The sequence below is a fragment of the Ranitomeya variabilis genome, chromosome 4 (assembly GCF_051348905.1).
Source record: "Ranitomeya variabilis isolate aRanVar5 chromosome 4, aRanVar5.hap1, whole genome shotgun sequence".
Taxonomy (NCBI): domain Eukaryota; kingdom Metazoa; phylum Chordata; class Amphibia; order Anura; family Dendrobatidae; genus Ranitomeya; species Ranitomeya variabilis.
In genome coordinates, this window is record NC_135235.1 from 416,330,914 (window position 1) to 416,346,962 (window position 16,049).

At 43.1% G+C, this 16,049-nt stretch overlaps 1 protein-coding gene across 3 annotated transcripts in view; it reads left to right on the forward strand.

Moving 5' to 3' along the window:
- Positions 1-15,517, forward strand: part of PPP1R27 (protein phosphatase 1 regulatory subunit 27) — a 45,068-nt gene extending 29,551 nt beyond the window's left edge. For all 3 annotated transcript variants that reach the window (XM_077257583.1, XM_077257582.1, XM_077257581.1), the window contains one exon: positions 13,337-15,517. In XM_077257583.1, the coding sequence (XP_077113698.1) occupies positions 13,337-13,460 (124 nt within the window). In that variant the 3' untranslated portion in view covers positions 13,461-15,517. The remainder of the gene's footprint in view (positions 1-13,336) is intronic.
- The last annotated feature ends 532 nt before the right edge of the window (positions 15,518-16,049 follow it).

Genomic DNA, 16,049 nt, shown 5'->3' on the forward strand with positions numbered 1-16,049 from the left:
TTTGCACAGTCACACGTCTGGGCCCCGAGAGCGTCAAAGCTATGTTGTGAGGTGAAATTTTAACCCCGCGCTTTCCAATTCACCAAACAATTTTGCCCCTATCTTCATAATGGGGAAAAAATGAAAGGAAAAGTGTTGGAGGCAAATTAACAGCTGCCAGATGTGAACAAGGGGGACTTAAAGAATGACAGCGATGGCGCCAAAGAGTATATACTGTACAGTTGCTAAGGTGGTGCCCCAACATGGGATAATCGCCACACCACCACGGGGATATGAACACACACACAAAATGCGCCACAGACTACCACGTGCTCAAACACATATACCACCCTCAGCGCACATTTCACCACACATACACCAACCTCGCCACATAAAAGTAGAAACACAAAAGTCGCCGCTCAAAACTCGCCACGCGCAAAACTCTCCACATGCAAAACTCGCCACACGTGCAAAACTCACCTCATGGAAAACTCGCCACACGCAAATCTTGCACACGCAGAAAAATTGCCACATGCACAAAAGTTGCAACACATGCAAAAGTTGCCTCACACAAAACTTGCACATACTCAAAAGGCACCACACATAAAACTCGCCACGCGCAAAACTCGCCATGCGCAAAACTTGCTGCACACAACTTGCTACACTAACCTGTCACATGCAACTCGACACACAAAAAGTTGCTACACGCATGTCGCCACACAAAACTCATCTCACAAAAGTCCCTACATGCATGTCGCCACACGCAACTCAACACACACAACTTGACACACGAAACTCGCCCTAAAACACACACAAGTCTGGTATTATCCTTCAAAAATAAAAATCTGATTAATAAGCAGACAAACTACAAGAGCAACAAATGTACCATATAGGAATCCGGCAGCTGTCAGTCACATGACCAGTCTATTATGTGTATGTGTGAGCTAATATATACTGCCAGGGGGTGGGCTTACTGTTGGCTGGGGATTTATCAGGCTGCCATTTTAGCTTAAAAATACTGAGGTAAAAATACTGACCAAATAACGTGTGAACGAGGGCTAATACAGGAGGAGATGACATACAGCTATATACTATATACAGGAGGAGATGACACAGGTATATACTATTTACAGGGGAGATGACACACAGGTATATACTATATACAGGAGGAGATGACACACAGATATATACTATATACAGGAGAGATGACACACAGGTATATACTATATAGAGGAGGAGATGACATGCAGGTACATACTACATACAGGAGGAGATGACACACAGGTATATACTATATACAGGAGCAGATTACCTACAGGTATATAGTATATACAGGAGGAGATGACATACAGGTATATGCTATGTATAGGAGGAGATGACATACAGGTATATACTATATACAGGAGGAGATGACACACAGATATATACTATATACAGGAGATTACATACAGGTATATCTAATATATAAAGCTGAATGTGTGTATGTATGTATGTGTGTATGTCCGGGATTGGCATCTGCACCGTCGCAGCTACAGCCACAAAATTTTGCACAGTCACACGTCTGGACCCCGGGAGCGTCATAGGCTATGTTGTGAGGTGAAATTTTAACCCCGCGCGTTCCAATTCACCAAACAATTTTGCCCCTATCTACATAATGGGGAAAAAGTGAAGGGAAAAGTGTTGGAGGAAAATTGACAGCTGCCAGATGTGAACAATGAGGACTTAAAGAATGAGAGCGATGGCGACAAAGAGTATATACCGTACAGTTGCTAAGGTGGGGCCCTGACATGGGATACTCACCACACACGGGGATATGAACACAAACACAAAATGCACCACACACTACCACGTGCTTGAACACACATACGACCCTCAGCACACAATTCACCACACACACACCAACCTCGCCACATAAAAGTCGAAACACAAAAGTCACCACTCAAAACTCGCAACGCGCAAAACTCACCTCATGGAAAACTCACCTCATGCAAAACTTGCACACACAGAAAAATTGCCACATGTACAAAAGTTGCACCACATGCAAAAGTTGCCTCACACAAAACTTGCACATACTCAAAACGCACCACACATAAAACTCGCCACGCGCAAAACTCGCCATGCACAAATCTTGCTGCACACAACTTGCTACACTAACCTGTCACATGCAACTCGACACACAAAATGTTGCTACACGCATGTCGCCACACAAAACTCATCTCACAAAAGTCGCTACATGCATGTCGCCACACGCAACTCAACACACACAACTTGACACATGAAACTCGCCCTAAAACACACACAAGTCTGGTATTGTCCTTCAAAAATAAAAATCTGATTAATAAGCAGACAAACTACAAGAGCAACAAATGTACCATATAGGAAATACGGCAGCTGTCAGTCACATGACCTGTCTATTATGTGTATGTGTGAGCTAATATATACTGCCAGGGGGGAGGGCTTCCTGTTGGCTGGGGATTTATCAGGCTGCCAATAGCAACCAATCACAGCTCAGCTTCTATTTTGCTACAGTTAATTAACCTGAGCTCTGATTGGTTAATATAGGCAACAAAGACATTCTCAGTATCACAAAGCTAATATATGTTGTGAAATTCTTCTATTAGCTTGGTTTTTGCCTTTTAATAATTACATTTCTATCTATTTGTTTTGTGGTTTTTGTGTGCAGAATAAATTTTTGTTAACACATTCTATTTTGCTAACAGCAGTCATTAACCCGGGCGAAGCCGGGTAGTACAGCTAGTTCTCTAATAAAGCCATGGACAGTGCTCCAATAATGCTATAATAGAGAATGATCGGAGTGACGGTTGTGCATGTATTCTAAGAGGGATAAAAATGCCTTGTCTGGCGATCAGTGGGTATCCCAGGGGTTGGACCCCCATCAACCAAGAGTTTATAACTTCTTTCAACTGGAATATACCCTTTAAAGGGTTTTTTCCAAGCTTATATAAAACACCTTATATATGCCTAAATGCTTAACAGATGATGCCAAAATAGATCATTCGACATTATTTTCATTATCTTGCACTGCTTTGTAGAGTATTGTTGTTTTGAGGTTTAGTTATCATTTTTTATTTTACTCGCTTATATATCGCCATTAATTCCACAGCGCTTAACAGACATCATCATTATTGTCTCAATTGAGGTTCACAATCTAAATTCCTTATCAGTATGTCTTTGGCGTGCGGGAGGAAACATACAGGATATACAGCTGCTTTTATGCCCCGTAACGATTTGCACAGTAGTGCTATATTTACCCCTTATCTGCTCCGCTATTCTCTTGCACACTAAGGGTATGTGCACACGTTGCGGATTGGCCTGCGGAATTTTCCGCACAGAATGTGCATCTCTTGGCAGAAAACGCAGGCCAAAATGCTTGCGGATTTAATGCGGAATTGATGCAGATTACTTGCGGATTTGTTGCGGATTGTCATGCGTTTTTTGATGTGTGGATTTGCCTTACTCAATGGGTGCAGAAACGCTGCGTTGCCGCACAAAGAATTGACATGCTGCGGAAAAAAAACGCAGCGAAGGATTTTTCTGCAGCATATGCACAGCAATTCTCAAATTCCCATTGACTATCATTGTTACTGTACTACACTGCAGATTTGATGCACTTCCGCGTGTCAAAAACGCTGCACAAACGCATCAAAATCCGCAACGTGTGCACACAGCCGAAGTGGAGATACTCATGTGTTCAATGCATGGGACATCACCAGGAGCAGGGTGATAAGGCTGTATGGGAGACTGGCTTACAGGGGCATTCCAGCTACAGACAGTACTTTAGTAAGTGAGTACAAATTCAATCCCATAGTAACAATTGGCACTGCTACTAGTCACTTTAAAATCATCCAAGGACTGCTTTGCATGCAACTGTAATGCCAATATTCAGCTGCATGAACATCAGAACAGTGGTGCTCAACAATTAGTAACAGAAAAGTCCATCCAAAAATAAAAAGGGCACTCACCCACGTCGTTAAAAAACTTTTGTTCAGAACAGGTCAGTTATATCATGCAGAATGGCAGGCTGTGGCCGTTTCATGTACAGTGGGAGAAATAAGTATTGAGCAAGTCACCAATCTTCTAAGCATATTTATTGACATGAAATCCTGAAGGTTCCGTGAGCTCCTTCTATGATCTCTGAGCTTTCGTTCTATACATTTTCTATTGGATTCAGTTCAGGTGATTGGCTGGGCCTTTCTAACAGCTTTATTTTCTTTCACTGAAATCAATTATTTTCGATCTCACAAACCAAATGAGAGTTTCCTTGGCTGTGTGTTTGAAATCATTGTATTGCAGCAATGTCCACCTTCATTTCATCTTGATTATCCTGGTAGAAGGCAGCAGATTTTTATCAAGAATGTTTTGGTATATTTGTTAATTCATCCTTCATTCAATCATATGAAGTTTGCCAGTGCCTTACGCTAAAAAACAGCCCCACACCATGATCTTCCCACCTCAAACTTCACTGTTGATATGATGTTTTGGGGTGATATACAGTGCCTTTTGGCCTCCAAACATGGTGTATATTATGCAGTGGCGTAACTAGAAAGTTATGGGCCCCGATGCGAACTTTCAAATGCCCCCCCCCCCCCAACCATGCAAAAATATTTTCCACCCAAATTGAGATTTTCCCTATTCATTTTGCACACTATAGCTTTATTGCAAAGTTGTATAGTGTGACCTCAGTGGCGTAACTATCCGGTGCCCCATCCTGGTATATATCTGTCCCCCGTACTGCCATTGTTATGTAATTTATAAAAGAAAATAAACCATTATACTCATCAGGGGCTTACATAGAAGTCATGGGGATCCATATAAGAAGTATAATGCACCCCCATAGTACTCCTTATAATATAATGCACCTCCATAGTCCTCTATATAATATACTGCACAGTTCATAGTCATCCATATAGTATAATACACTCTCCATAGTCATCCATATAGAATAATACACTCTCCATAGTCATCCATATAGCATAATACACTCTCCATAGTCCTCCATATAGTACAATAGTATAATACACTCCCCATAGTCCTCCATATAGTATTATATACTCCTCAGTCCTCCATATAGTATAATACACTCCTCATAGTCCTCCATATATTAAAATGCACTCCTCATAGTGCTCCATATAGTGTAATACACTGCTCAGTCCTCCATATAGTATACTACACTCCTCAGTCCTCCATATAGTATAATACACTGCTCATAGTGCTCCATATAGTATAATGCACCCCTCATAGTCCTCCATATAGTATAATACACTTCTCAGTACTCCATATAGTATTATACACTCCTCATAGTCCTCCATATATTAAAATACACTGCTCAGTCCTCCATATAGTATAATACACTCCTCATAGTGCTCCATATAGTATAATGCACCGCCATTGTCATCCATGTCGTACAATTCACTTCTCATAGTATAATGCACCCCATAGTTCTTCATATAGTATAATGTATTCCCCATAGTCCTCAATACAGTATGACACAGCCCACATATAGTATAATGCAGCCACCCCACAAAAGTATAATGCAGCCCCACCATACAATATAATGTAACCCCCATAGAATATAATGCAGCCCCCCTCATAGCATAATGCAGCCCCTCCATACAGAGAGAACCAAAGAAAATTGGAGTACATGTCCATAATTCGTATCAAATTTTATTAAATTACATAGATATACAGAAAACACATATATCAAAAACCCTTTAAGACATATATATATAAAAAATGTTAGGTGAGTTAGGTAGCACAGACCAAACTAACGGTGCTGTCCATCACCGACGCCATATTATACAACAATCAAAATGCAGTATGCATGAATTAAATAGTACAATGGGCACAGAGTCAGGGAGAAAGTAGGGTCGTTTTGAAGAAACACGGTATAGCCCTGTACACAGGCTAACACCACAGTGACTATATTTCCACACCCATCCCCATGCTCTTACCACAATTGCTGGCGTCAGACCTGGACAGCACCTTTGCCCCAATGCGCGTTTCGCGTTAGCTTCGTCACGAAACGCGCGTTGGGGCAACGGTGCTGTCCAGGTCTGACGCCAGCAATTGTGGTAAGAGCATGGGGATGGGTGTGGAAATATAGTCACTGTGGTATTAGCCTGTGTACAGGGCTATACTGTGTTTCTTCAAAACGACCCTACTTTCTCCCTGACTCTGTGCCCATTGTACTATTTAATTCATGCATACTGCATTTTGATTGTTGTATAATATGGCGTCGGTGATGGACAGCACCGTTAGTTTGGTCTGTGCTACCTAACTCGCCTACCATTTTTTATATATATATGTCTTAAAGGGTTTTTGATATATGTGTTTTCTGTATATCTATGTAATTTCAAAAAATTTCATACGAATTATGGACATGTACTCCAATTTTCTTTGGTTCTCTTTGTATTAGGAGTGTCCTATATCAATTGTTCGTGTCCCCCATTTTTTGTGGCTCCCCCACTGGGGTTGTGAGCATGTGGAGGGACAGTAGATGGGTATTTTTCTTCTTGGGCTTGTTCTATTAGCCCCTCCATACAGGTGCAATGAGAAAGACACGGGCAAATGGTGACTATGGGGCAGGGGAGGACACAAGGGGGCTAGGGGAGACAGGCACAATGGTGACACAGGGGGGCTAGGGAGCAAGGAAGACAGGCACAAGGGGACACATGCGGGCTAGGAGGCAGGAGAGAAGGGCACAAGGGGACTAGTGGGCAAGGGAGACTGAAACAAGGGGACACACGGGGACAAGGGACACACAGGGACTAGTGGGCAAGGGAGACTGACACAAGGCTACACACGGGAACAAGGGACACAAGCACAAGGGGACTCATGGGGACCAGGAAGAAGAGAAGGGCACAATGGGACACATAGGGACTAGGGGGCAAGGGAGACAGGCACAAGAGGACACAAGGGGACTCCGAGGGCAGAGTAGATAGGGACACAAGTAGATGGAGTTGCAAGGGGACAGGGGAAGACGGGGAAACTTGGGAGCAGGGAGGAAGGGGGCACAGGGATTATGAGGACAGGGTAGATGGGGAACAAACAGTGAGAAAGGGGACAGGGGAGACTTGAGAGCAGAGCAGACGGGTCACATGGGGACAAGGGGCTGGGAATGCATGGGGGGAGCAGGAGGACTCAGGGCATGGGAGATGGGGAGCATTGGGGGACCAGGGGAGGAGTGACAATGCGCATACGGGGGCCTGGAGGAGCACAATGACCTGAACCTGGGGACCTACGAGGACATGGGGCACGGGAGAGCAGGGAGGAAACGGGGCTGGTGTCACAGGGGGCCGGGGATGCTGGCGGCCGAAGACGGCGACACACGGGCAGCAGACACACCTCACTGCCGCTGGTCCCATACACCTCCATGTTCATCCCTGGATCCTCCACATGGCTGAGCGGCTGCGGCATGCCCCTCCTAGGCGGATCGGTCCATGTGCCCCCCGCCAGATCCGGAGCCGGATGTTCCTCAGACCCAGCAGCCACCACAGGCTCTGCCAATATGGCGGCCGCCATCACCTGTGCAGATGCTGCATTGCTTGGGTCCTGCAGACAGCGGGTGCGCGATGAAGTGATGTCATCACGCACCCGCAGTGTCAGAGGCAGAGGGAATGATGGGAGAGGGAGCGTCAGCTGACGCTCTCTCCTCCATCATTGCTTTGAACTGTAACGGCGTCATAGACGCCAGTATAGTTCAATGCGGCGACGGGGGGAGTCGGGTGCCTTTGACCTGCCGGGCCCCTGACCTGCCAGGCCCAGTCGCAGTGGCGACCACTGCGACCGTGGTAGTTACGCCCCTGCCTCACACACACACACACACATACTACAGATCACACACACACACACATACTACAGATCACACACACACACATATACTACAGATCACACACACACACATATACTACAGATCACACACACACACATACTACAGATCACACACACACATACTACAGATCACACACACACATACGGTACTACAGATCACACACACACATACGGTACTACAGATCACACACACATACTACAGATCACACACACACATACTACAGATCACACACACATATACTACAGATCACACACACACACTACAGATCACGCACACACACTACAGATCACACACACTACAGATCACGCACACACTACAGATCACACACACACACATATACTACAGATCACACACATACTACAGATCACACACACACTACAGATCACACACACACGCACACACTACAGATAACACACACACTACAGATCACACACACATATACTACAGATCACACACACACACACTACAGATCACACACACACGCACACATACTACAGATCACACACACACACATATACTACAGATCACACATACATATACTACAGATCACACACACACTACAGATCACACACACACTACAGATCACACACACACACACACACACACACTACAGATCACACACACACACACATACTACAGATCACACACACACATACTACAGATCACACACATACGGTACTACAGATCACACACATATGGTACTACAGATCACACACACACACATACTACAGATCACACACACACATACTACAGATCACACACACACATATACTACAGATCACACACACTACAGATCACACACACACGCACACACTACAGATAACGCACACACAACAGATCACACACACACTACAGATCACACACACGCACACACTACAGATCACACACACATACTACAGATCACACACACACATACACTCACCGGCCACTTTATTAGGTACACCTGTCCAACTTCTTGTTAACACTTAATTTCTAATCAGCCAATCACATGGCGGCAACTCAGTGCATTTAGGCATGTAGACATGGTCAAGACAATCTCCTGCAGTTCAAACCGAGCATCAGTATGGGGAAGAAAGGTGATTTGAGTGCCTTTGAACGTGTCATGGTTGTTGGTGCCAGAAGGGCTGGTCTGAGTATTTCAGAAACTGCTGATCTACTGGGATTTTCACGCACAACCATCTCTAGGGTTTACAGAGAATGGTCCGAAAAAGAAAAAAAATCCAGTGAGCGGCAGTTCTGTGGGCGGAAATGCCTTGTTGATGCCAGAGGTCAGAGGAGAATGGGCAGACTGGTTCGAGCTGATAGAAAGGCAACAGTGACTCAAATCGCCACCCGTTACAACCAAGGTAGGCCTAAGAGCATCTCTGAACGCACAGTGCGTCGAACTTTGAGGCAGATGGGCTACAGCAGCAGAAGACCACACCGGGTACCACTCCTTTCAGCTAAGAACAGGAAACTGAGGCTACAATTTGTACAAGCTCATCGAAATTGGACAGTAGAAGATTGGAAAAACTTTGCTTGGTCTGATGAGTCTCGATTTCTGCTGCGACATTCGGATGGTAGGGTCAGAATTTGGCGTAAACAACATGAAAGCATGGATCCATCCTGCCTTGTATGGAACATCTTTGGGATGTGCAGCCGACAAATCTGCGGCAACTGTGTGATGCCATCATGTCAATATAGACCAAAATCTCTGAGGAATGCTTCCAGCACCTTGTTGAATCTATGCCACGAAGAATTGAGGCAGTTCTGAAGGCAAAAGGGGGTCCAACCCGTTACTAGCATGGTGTACCTAATAAAGTGGCCGGTGAGTGTATACTACAGATCACACACACATATACTACAGATTACACACACACACGATACCAGCTTATACACACATCTCACACTCTCCTCTCTGGTACAGGGGAGGCTGATATAAAAGTGCAGCTCCTCAGCTTCTCCTGACTACAGCAGCTCTGTCCTGTCCCGCACCTACCCCTGCTCTCGCCTTCTGTCCCGGGGCTGCAGAGCAGGAGAAGCTGTCTCACTGTGCTGACTGGAGCTGCTTCCTATCTCTCACATGCCCTGGCTGCCCCCTCCCCCTAGATACACCTCTGACTGTTGCCGTGAGAGAGAAATCTCCTGCACTGCAACATGGTGTCGGGTGCCTCGGACCTTCTGGGCCCCTGACCCGCCGGGCCCGGTCGCAGCGGTGACTGCTGCGACCGTGGTAATTACGCCCCTGATATTATGGCATCCAAGAGTTCATTTTTGGTTTCATCTCACCAGACTATATTCTCCCAGTATTTCACTGGTTTGTCTAAATGTTGTTGAGCTAATTGTAAACGCTAGTGTACTTGCTTTTTGTTCAGCAATGAAGTCTTGCGTGGTAAGCGTGCATACAGGCCATGGAGGTTAAGGGCATTACTTAGGCTAGGTTCACATTGCGCTAGGGGAGTCCGTCAAACGGACACGTTTTTAAGTAGTGAAAACGCAATGTAACGGACATTGTATCGCACCCATAGACTTGCATTGTCTGACGCATCGTGACGCATGCCTAAATTGGCATGCGTTTGCCACATTACGTTTTTTTATGACGGACCTTGGAAAGCGGCTTGCAGTGTTTTCGGGTCTGGTCAAGCTAACGCAAGACTAACGGAAAGCGTCTATTCTGCCATTGAAGGCTATTGCAAACGCAGCCAGACGCAAATCATGCAAAATTTCCAAATAAAACCATACGTTTGAATTGCGTTAATGAGGGTGGTCCATGTGGTCATGTGACAGGAAATATGATTTCAGCCATTTTTAGGAGAAGGGACACAACAACATTGTCAACACGCCTGCAGCACAGTGTGAGTGTCTTGCAAGCGATCAGAGGCAATGTAAGTACAATTCTATGTATTATTATATTATATATCTCTGTATACATCATGTGAGTGTGTAGTGCACGTCGGATGTGTGTAAAAAAAAAAAAAAAAAAGAGAACAACTTTATTGACAGTGCCAAACGCAGACAAACGGATGCTTCACGAATGGACATCAGAATGACATAAACGCTGCACGTGCGTTAACGCAAGTGTTAAAGTGAAGCCAAATTTTCAAGAAATTTGGCTCTTTTCTGTACATGCGTTTAACAGATCCGTTTAACGGTATGTACTTAACGCTACGTGAATCTAGCCTTACAGTTTTCTTTGAAACAATTGTACCTGCTGTTTCGAGCTCTTTCTGTAGCTCTCAACAGGTGGTCATTGACTCTTGGACAACTCTTCTGGTAAATCACTCCTGTCTGAAATCTTGCGATGAGCACCTAGCTTTAGCCAGTTTATTGTGAAATTATGTTCTTTCCACTTCGGATTATTGTCCCAACAGTGCTCACTAGCACCTTCAGTGGTTTAGAAATTATTGTATAACTAATGCCATCAATATATTTTTCAACAATAAGGTTACAAAGGTTTTTAGACGCTCACTGGTTTTACCCATCATGAGATGTTTCTTGTGTGGCACCTTGGTAATGCATTACTTTTTGATAGGCCATCAGTTGAACCTGCTGAAATTATTTTTCACTAAGTGGTAGGATTGCTTTTTAATTACTGATAGCTTTTAGCTGGTGTCATTATTTTCCATGGCTTTTTGCACTTCTTTCTTCATGTGTTCAATTCTTTTCCCTCTGTCATTTCTCATAATTACACATAACTTAATTTATGGACATCTATGGTTTGATTTCTTTTCCTGTGTGAATTGGATGGGTTGTCACCGACATTTGGTAAGAATTTTATGTCAATAGCTCCTTTAGAAATATATTTACTTAGAAAATTGATGACATCTTTCATACTTATTTCACTTGCTGTCTATGTATAGTTCAAGTTTACAATGAAGTGTTTTAAGTCACTTATCCTACTATAGAAAGCAAGCATTTTACTTACGACCTATGCTTTATCACATACCTGTATGCACTGACATCATGAAAGGATGTAATTGGATGTACCACAGGGGTAAATAGCAGTTTTCACTCTGGTAGACTTGGCACATCCATGTAGCACATCATCTGTCGTGTATCTACATGAAGGCAAAATGGGTAGCTAAACATTGCTGCCACTAGTGGAATTACTTGATGACCGGGATTCTGAGAGGAATGTCTATTTGCAATAATCCCTTTAATGTGGAACATGCAAATTGCCTCTTCTGAGAAAAAGAGGACCTAACTCTATAGCGCCACCTGTTGGAAGTAGCAATCCTACAAGTCACAATCAACCCTTTAACGAGTCGTGCAATATGACTTAGGATAAAAGCCAAATCAGTATCTCAATTCGCAGACACGGTGTTTTGGGCTGTTGGCCCTCGTCAGTGCGAAGCATGAGAACTGATTTGGCTAGGTGAGAGGCTCTGGACTGGGGTCTAAGGGGTAACGTTTCTCCTTATGGAGAGTGACATTTGCATATTTAAATTCCCAGAGGAGCATTGCACGGCAAATAAGCCTCCTTACCTTCACAAACCAGCTGGTATGTCACTCTCCATAAGGAGAAACGTTACCCCTTAGACCCGAGTCCAGAGCCTCTCACCTAGCCAAATCAGTTCTCATGCTTCGCACTGACGAGGGCCAACAGCCCGAAACACCGTCTGCGAATTTAGATACTGATTTGGCTTTTATCCTAAGTCATATTGCACGACTCGTTAAAGGGTTGATTGTGACTTGTAGGATCGCTACTTCCAACAGGTGGCGCTATAGAGTTAGGTCCTCTTTTTCTCAGAAGAGGCAATTTGCATATTTAAATTCCCAGAGGAGCATTGCACGGCGAATAAGCCTCCTTACCTTGACAAGCCAGCTGGTATGTCACTCTCCATAAGGAGAAACGTTACCTTTAATGTGGAACTGCATCTACGATTATTGTACATTATGGCTAATATAGAAATGATAGGCAGAGAATTTATAGCTTAAGTCCATCCAAGCCTCAATGCCCTTTATCTGCCCTCAGTTCGGAAGCAAATCTGCCTTGAGCTGAGTAATTTGAGATTCTAGAGATATGCATGAAAACCCCTTTAACAGACTATCTTTGTAAAGCAATGTATCCCTAGTGACATGACAGTCAGGTATGAGCCAGCTGATCAGCTTGGTTGTACTGACGGTTGTGCTGGCAGCAAAGAATAGGACAAAGAACTTGGCAGCATTGGCGCTAAGTCATTTAACCCAGACTGCTGTATTAGGACACCTTCATAAGACTCTATTTTGGGCCCTGGTTAATTTTGTTGAACTTATGATCAGGCTTCATAATAAGAAAAATAGGAATTCTCACATTTTTGGCAAGAAACAGTCTATTAAAGAAATAAATCATGTAAGTGTACACTATCTGGTGAAGAAGCTCTCTAAATGATCTTGGTGGTTTCTTTTTAATTTGTATGACTTTCTCCCCCACTAATAAAGGACACTAACCAATGACTGCCACATCTCATCCTGTGCACTACAGATGGGTACTAACTGTCTATCCATAAATAACATGTCTCCACCAAAATCTTTGTCTCCACATAGGTATCTACTATCGCTTGGAGCTGAAAAAGAAGTTTTGAACAGTGAAGGAGAGAAGCCATGTGAACTGATAGATTCTGACTGTGAGGAGCTTGTCCAGCTATTCTCGAAAAAGGAGGGTGATTGACTTTTGACCTGTATCCTAGCCCCAGCAGGGTGGGCATTTTTAACCTTTGCTGATCCTTTGAGGTGAGAGAATGTAGACTGTTGAGATTCCCTCCTAAGCTCTCACCTTCTCAATCTATGTCATGCCTAAGGAGTTTCAAGTCCAGCTACAGTCACACAAATACTGGACAGCATGGTGACAGAGCAACATTAATCTTTACTGCCACGTGGAAACCTGTTTGGATTCCCGATGGCCGTCTGTAGACATTTTGCTGGTACAGAAGAGGCTCTCCTTGGAGGTGCTAGGAAGGAGACAGATCACTGTCCCATTCATGCACAGGGCGGCGTATGATTGTGCACTGTGTACTAAAGTGTCTTGAAATGTATATACATTTATATATAACCATGTGTTTAAGTTATATGTGACTTCAGATTAAAACAACAGGTTCAGATTTGTATAGAATATCTGCAGAAAACTAAGGTGGCCATAGACATGAAAATAACTCTAGCCATACAAATGTGATGGAGCAACCAAAAAACACCTTCATGCCTAATTCTGCGGTACTGGTCACACATGGGTTAATACACCCATTAACCATTCTATATCCTCTCATATGTAAACCCTATATATCCCTTAAAATAAGTGACCAAACACACATGGCAACCGTAGCAAATCTCCAGATCTGAACACCCACCAATCAGTCTAAAACATGCAGTAATATTAATAATGACTATTTAGAAGAACTCCACTGAAACCAAAGAACCTAAATTACTCATCTGTCCGGGATTTCCAAATAAGTTGCCGTTACAACAGAAATGGGAAAATGCCCTATATTTTCGCTATGCCAGCTTGTACAGTACAGTTCTTTTTATGCTACGAGGGCTTGCTGTCAATGAGATTATCGGTCTGAAGGACTACAGTTCCCATGATCCCTCTCATCTCTTATCACCTTTGTCACTATTTACAGCTACCTGCGTATCCCTCAGCTACAATGTATAACCTTGTGTTCTAATTCCTCCATGACTTCTCTGCTAGTCCCCTACTCATTGAATGATGCTCAGCATGTGAAACAAGATCCATCCAGAGATAAAGCAAAAGGAAGGGGCAATTGGGAGCATTGGAGATAGGAAGCATGTGATGTCCTGTACTTTAGACCCATATGTTACACAAGCAAATATCCTAAACCGCCATCAATGTCTTTGTTCTAATGTAGTGCAGTAGTTAATGTAATATTGCTCATGCTTGAGGCAGTTAAGGCTTTATACTTAATATTCCTGGTGCTTTAGGGGTTTAAAATAATTAAAGGGTAAATTGTATTACTTGGCGTGGATTAGGACAGTGAAGGGCTGATGTGTACATATAATTTATTTTTATTTAAATACATTTTAAAATTTGTAAGCATTAATTGCATAAAATATTTTTTTTATAAAATATCTTTAAATTAAATTCTCTGCTACATATCACACTGACATAATTCAATGATAAGTCCGTCTGCCTGTGGCCACAACCAATGAGAGATCAGTGCATACAAATTCATACACAATCTCTATAAATAGGCATCTAAGGATCTGCCATTAGTGAGGACTGCAGGTAGTAGGGATCTAATGACTATGGCGGTGTGGTTGCCTCTCCCAAACAGGGGAGTGGTGGGTTTACAGCTATTACAATACATACCCCAAACTCTGAAGTATTTCATGCTGATATCACATGTTCGGCAGTTTGCTTTTCGAATTAGGTTAATGCATTATTCCACGTGAAGTCCTGGAGAAGTTGATGTCAATGTCAACGTGAAGCTGAACTAACTCATCTAATGGTGTGTGCGTTATTACTACTGTAAAAGTATTTTGTAAAGTGACCATTTCTAACATTTTATTTTATAGCCATTTCTAAGTAACAAAAGACCCAAAACCTGAAAAAAAATATTCTGTTTGGTTACAAATATATCATTTTTATTTTAATAAATCTGCTTACATGTTCACCCTGCTGAATCTAGAACAGACTGCATTGTGACAATATGTATACTGGTGTCTTCATACATTGTCTGTGTAGGAAAAACAATTAAAAAAAGATGGTAAGAGAATGTAATAGCCATTTCTTTTGCTGGATAAATATAATTGTTATTTCTATAGCCCTCACATATTCCACAGCACTTTACATTACAGAGGGGACTTGTACAGACAATAAAGACATCACAGGGTAACACAATTTTACAGATACCAAGAGGAGTGAGGGCCCTGCCTGCAAGCTTATGCCCTATGAGGTCCATCACTAGTGATATGTCAGTGTCTGATGCATCCAGTGATGAAGTGACTAAATACACTGCTCAAAAAAATAAAGGGAACACTTAAACAACAGAATATAGCTCCAAGTAAATCAAACTTCTGTGAAATCAAGCTGTCCACTTAGGAAGCAACACTGTTTGACAATCAATTTCACATGCTGTTGTGCAAATGGAATAGACAACAGATGGAAATTATTGGCAATTATCAAGACACCCCCTATAAAGGAGTGGTTCTGCAGGTGGGGACCACAGACCACATCTCAGTACCAATGCTTTCTGGCTGATGTTTTGGTCACTTTGAATGTTGGTTGTGCTTTCACACTCGTGGT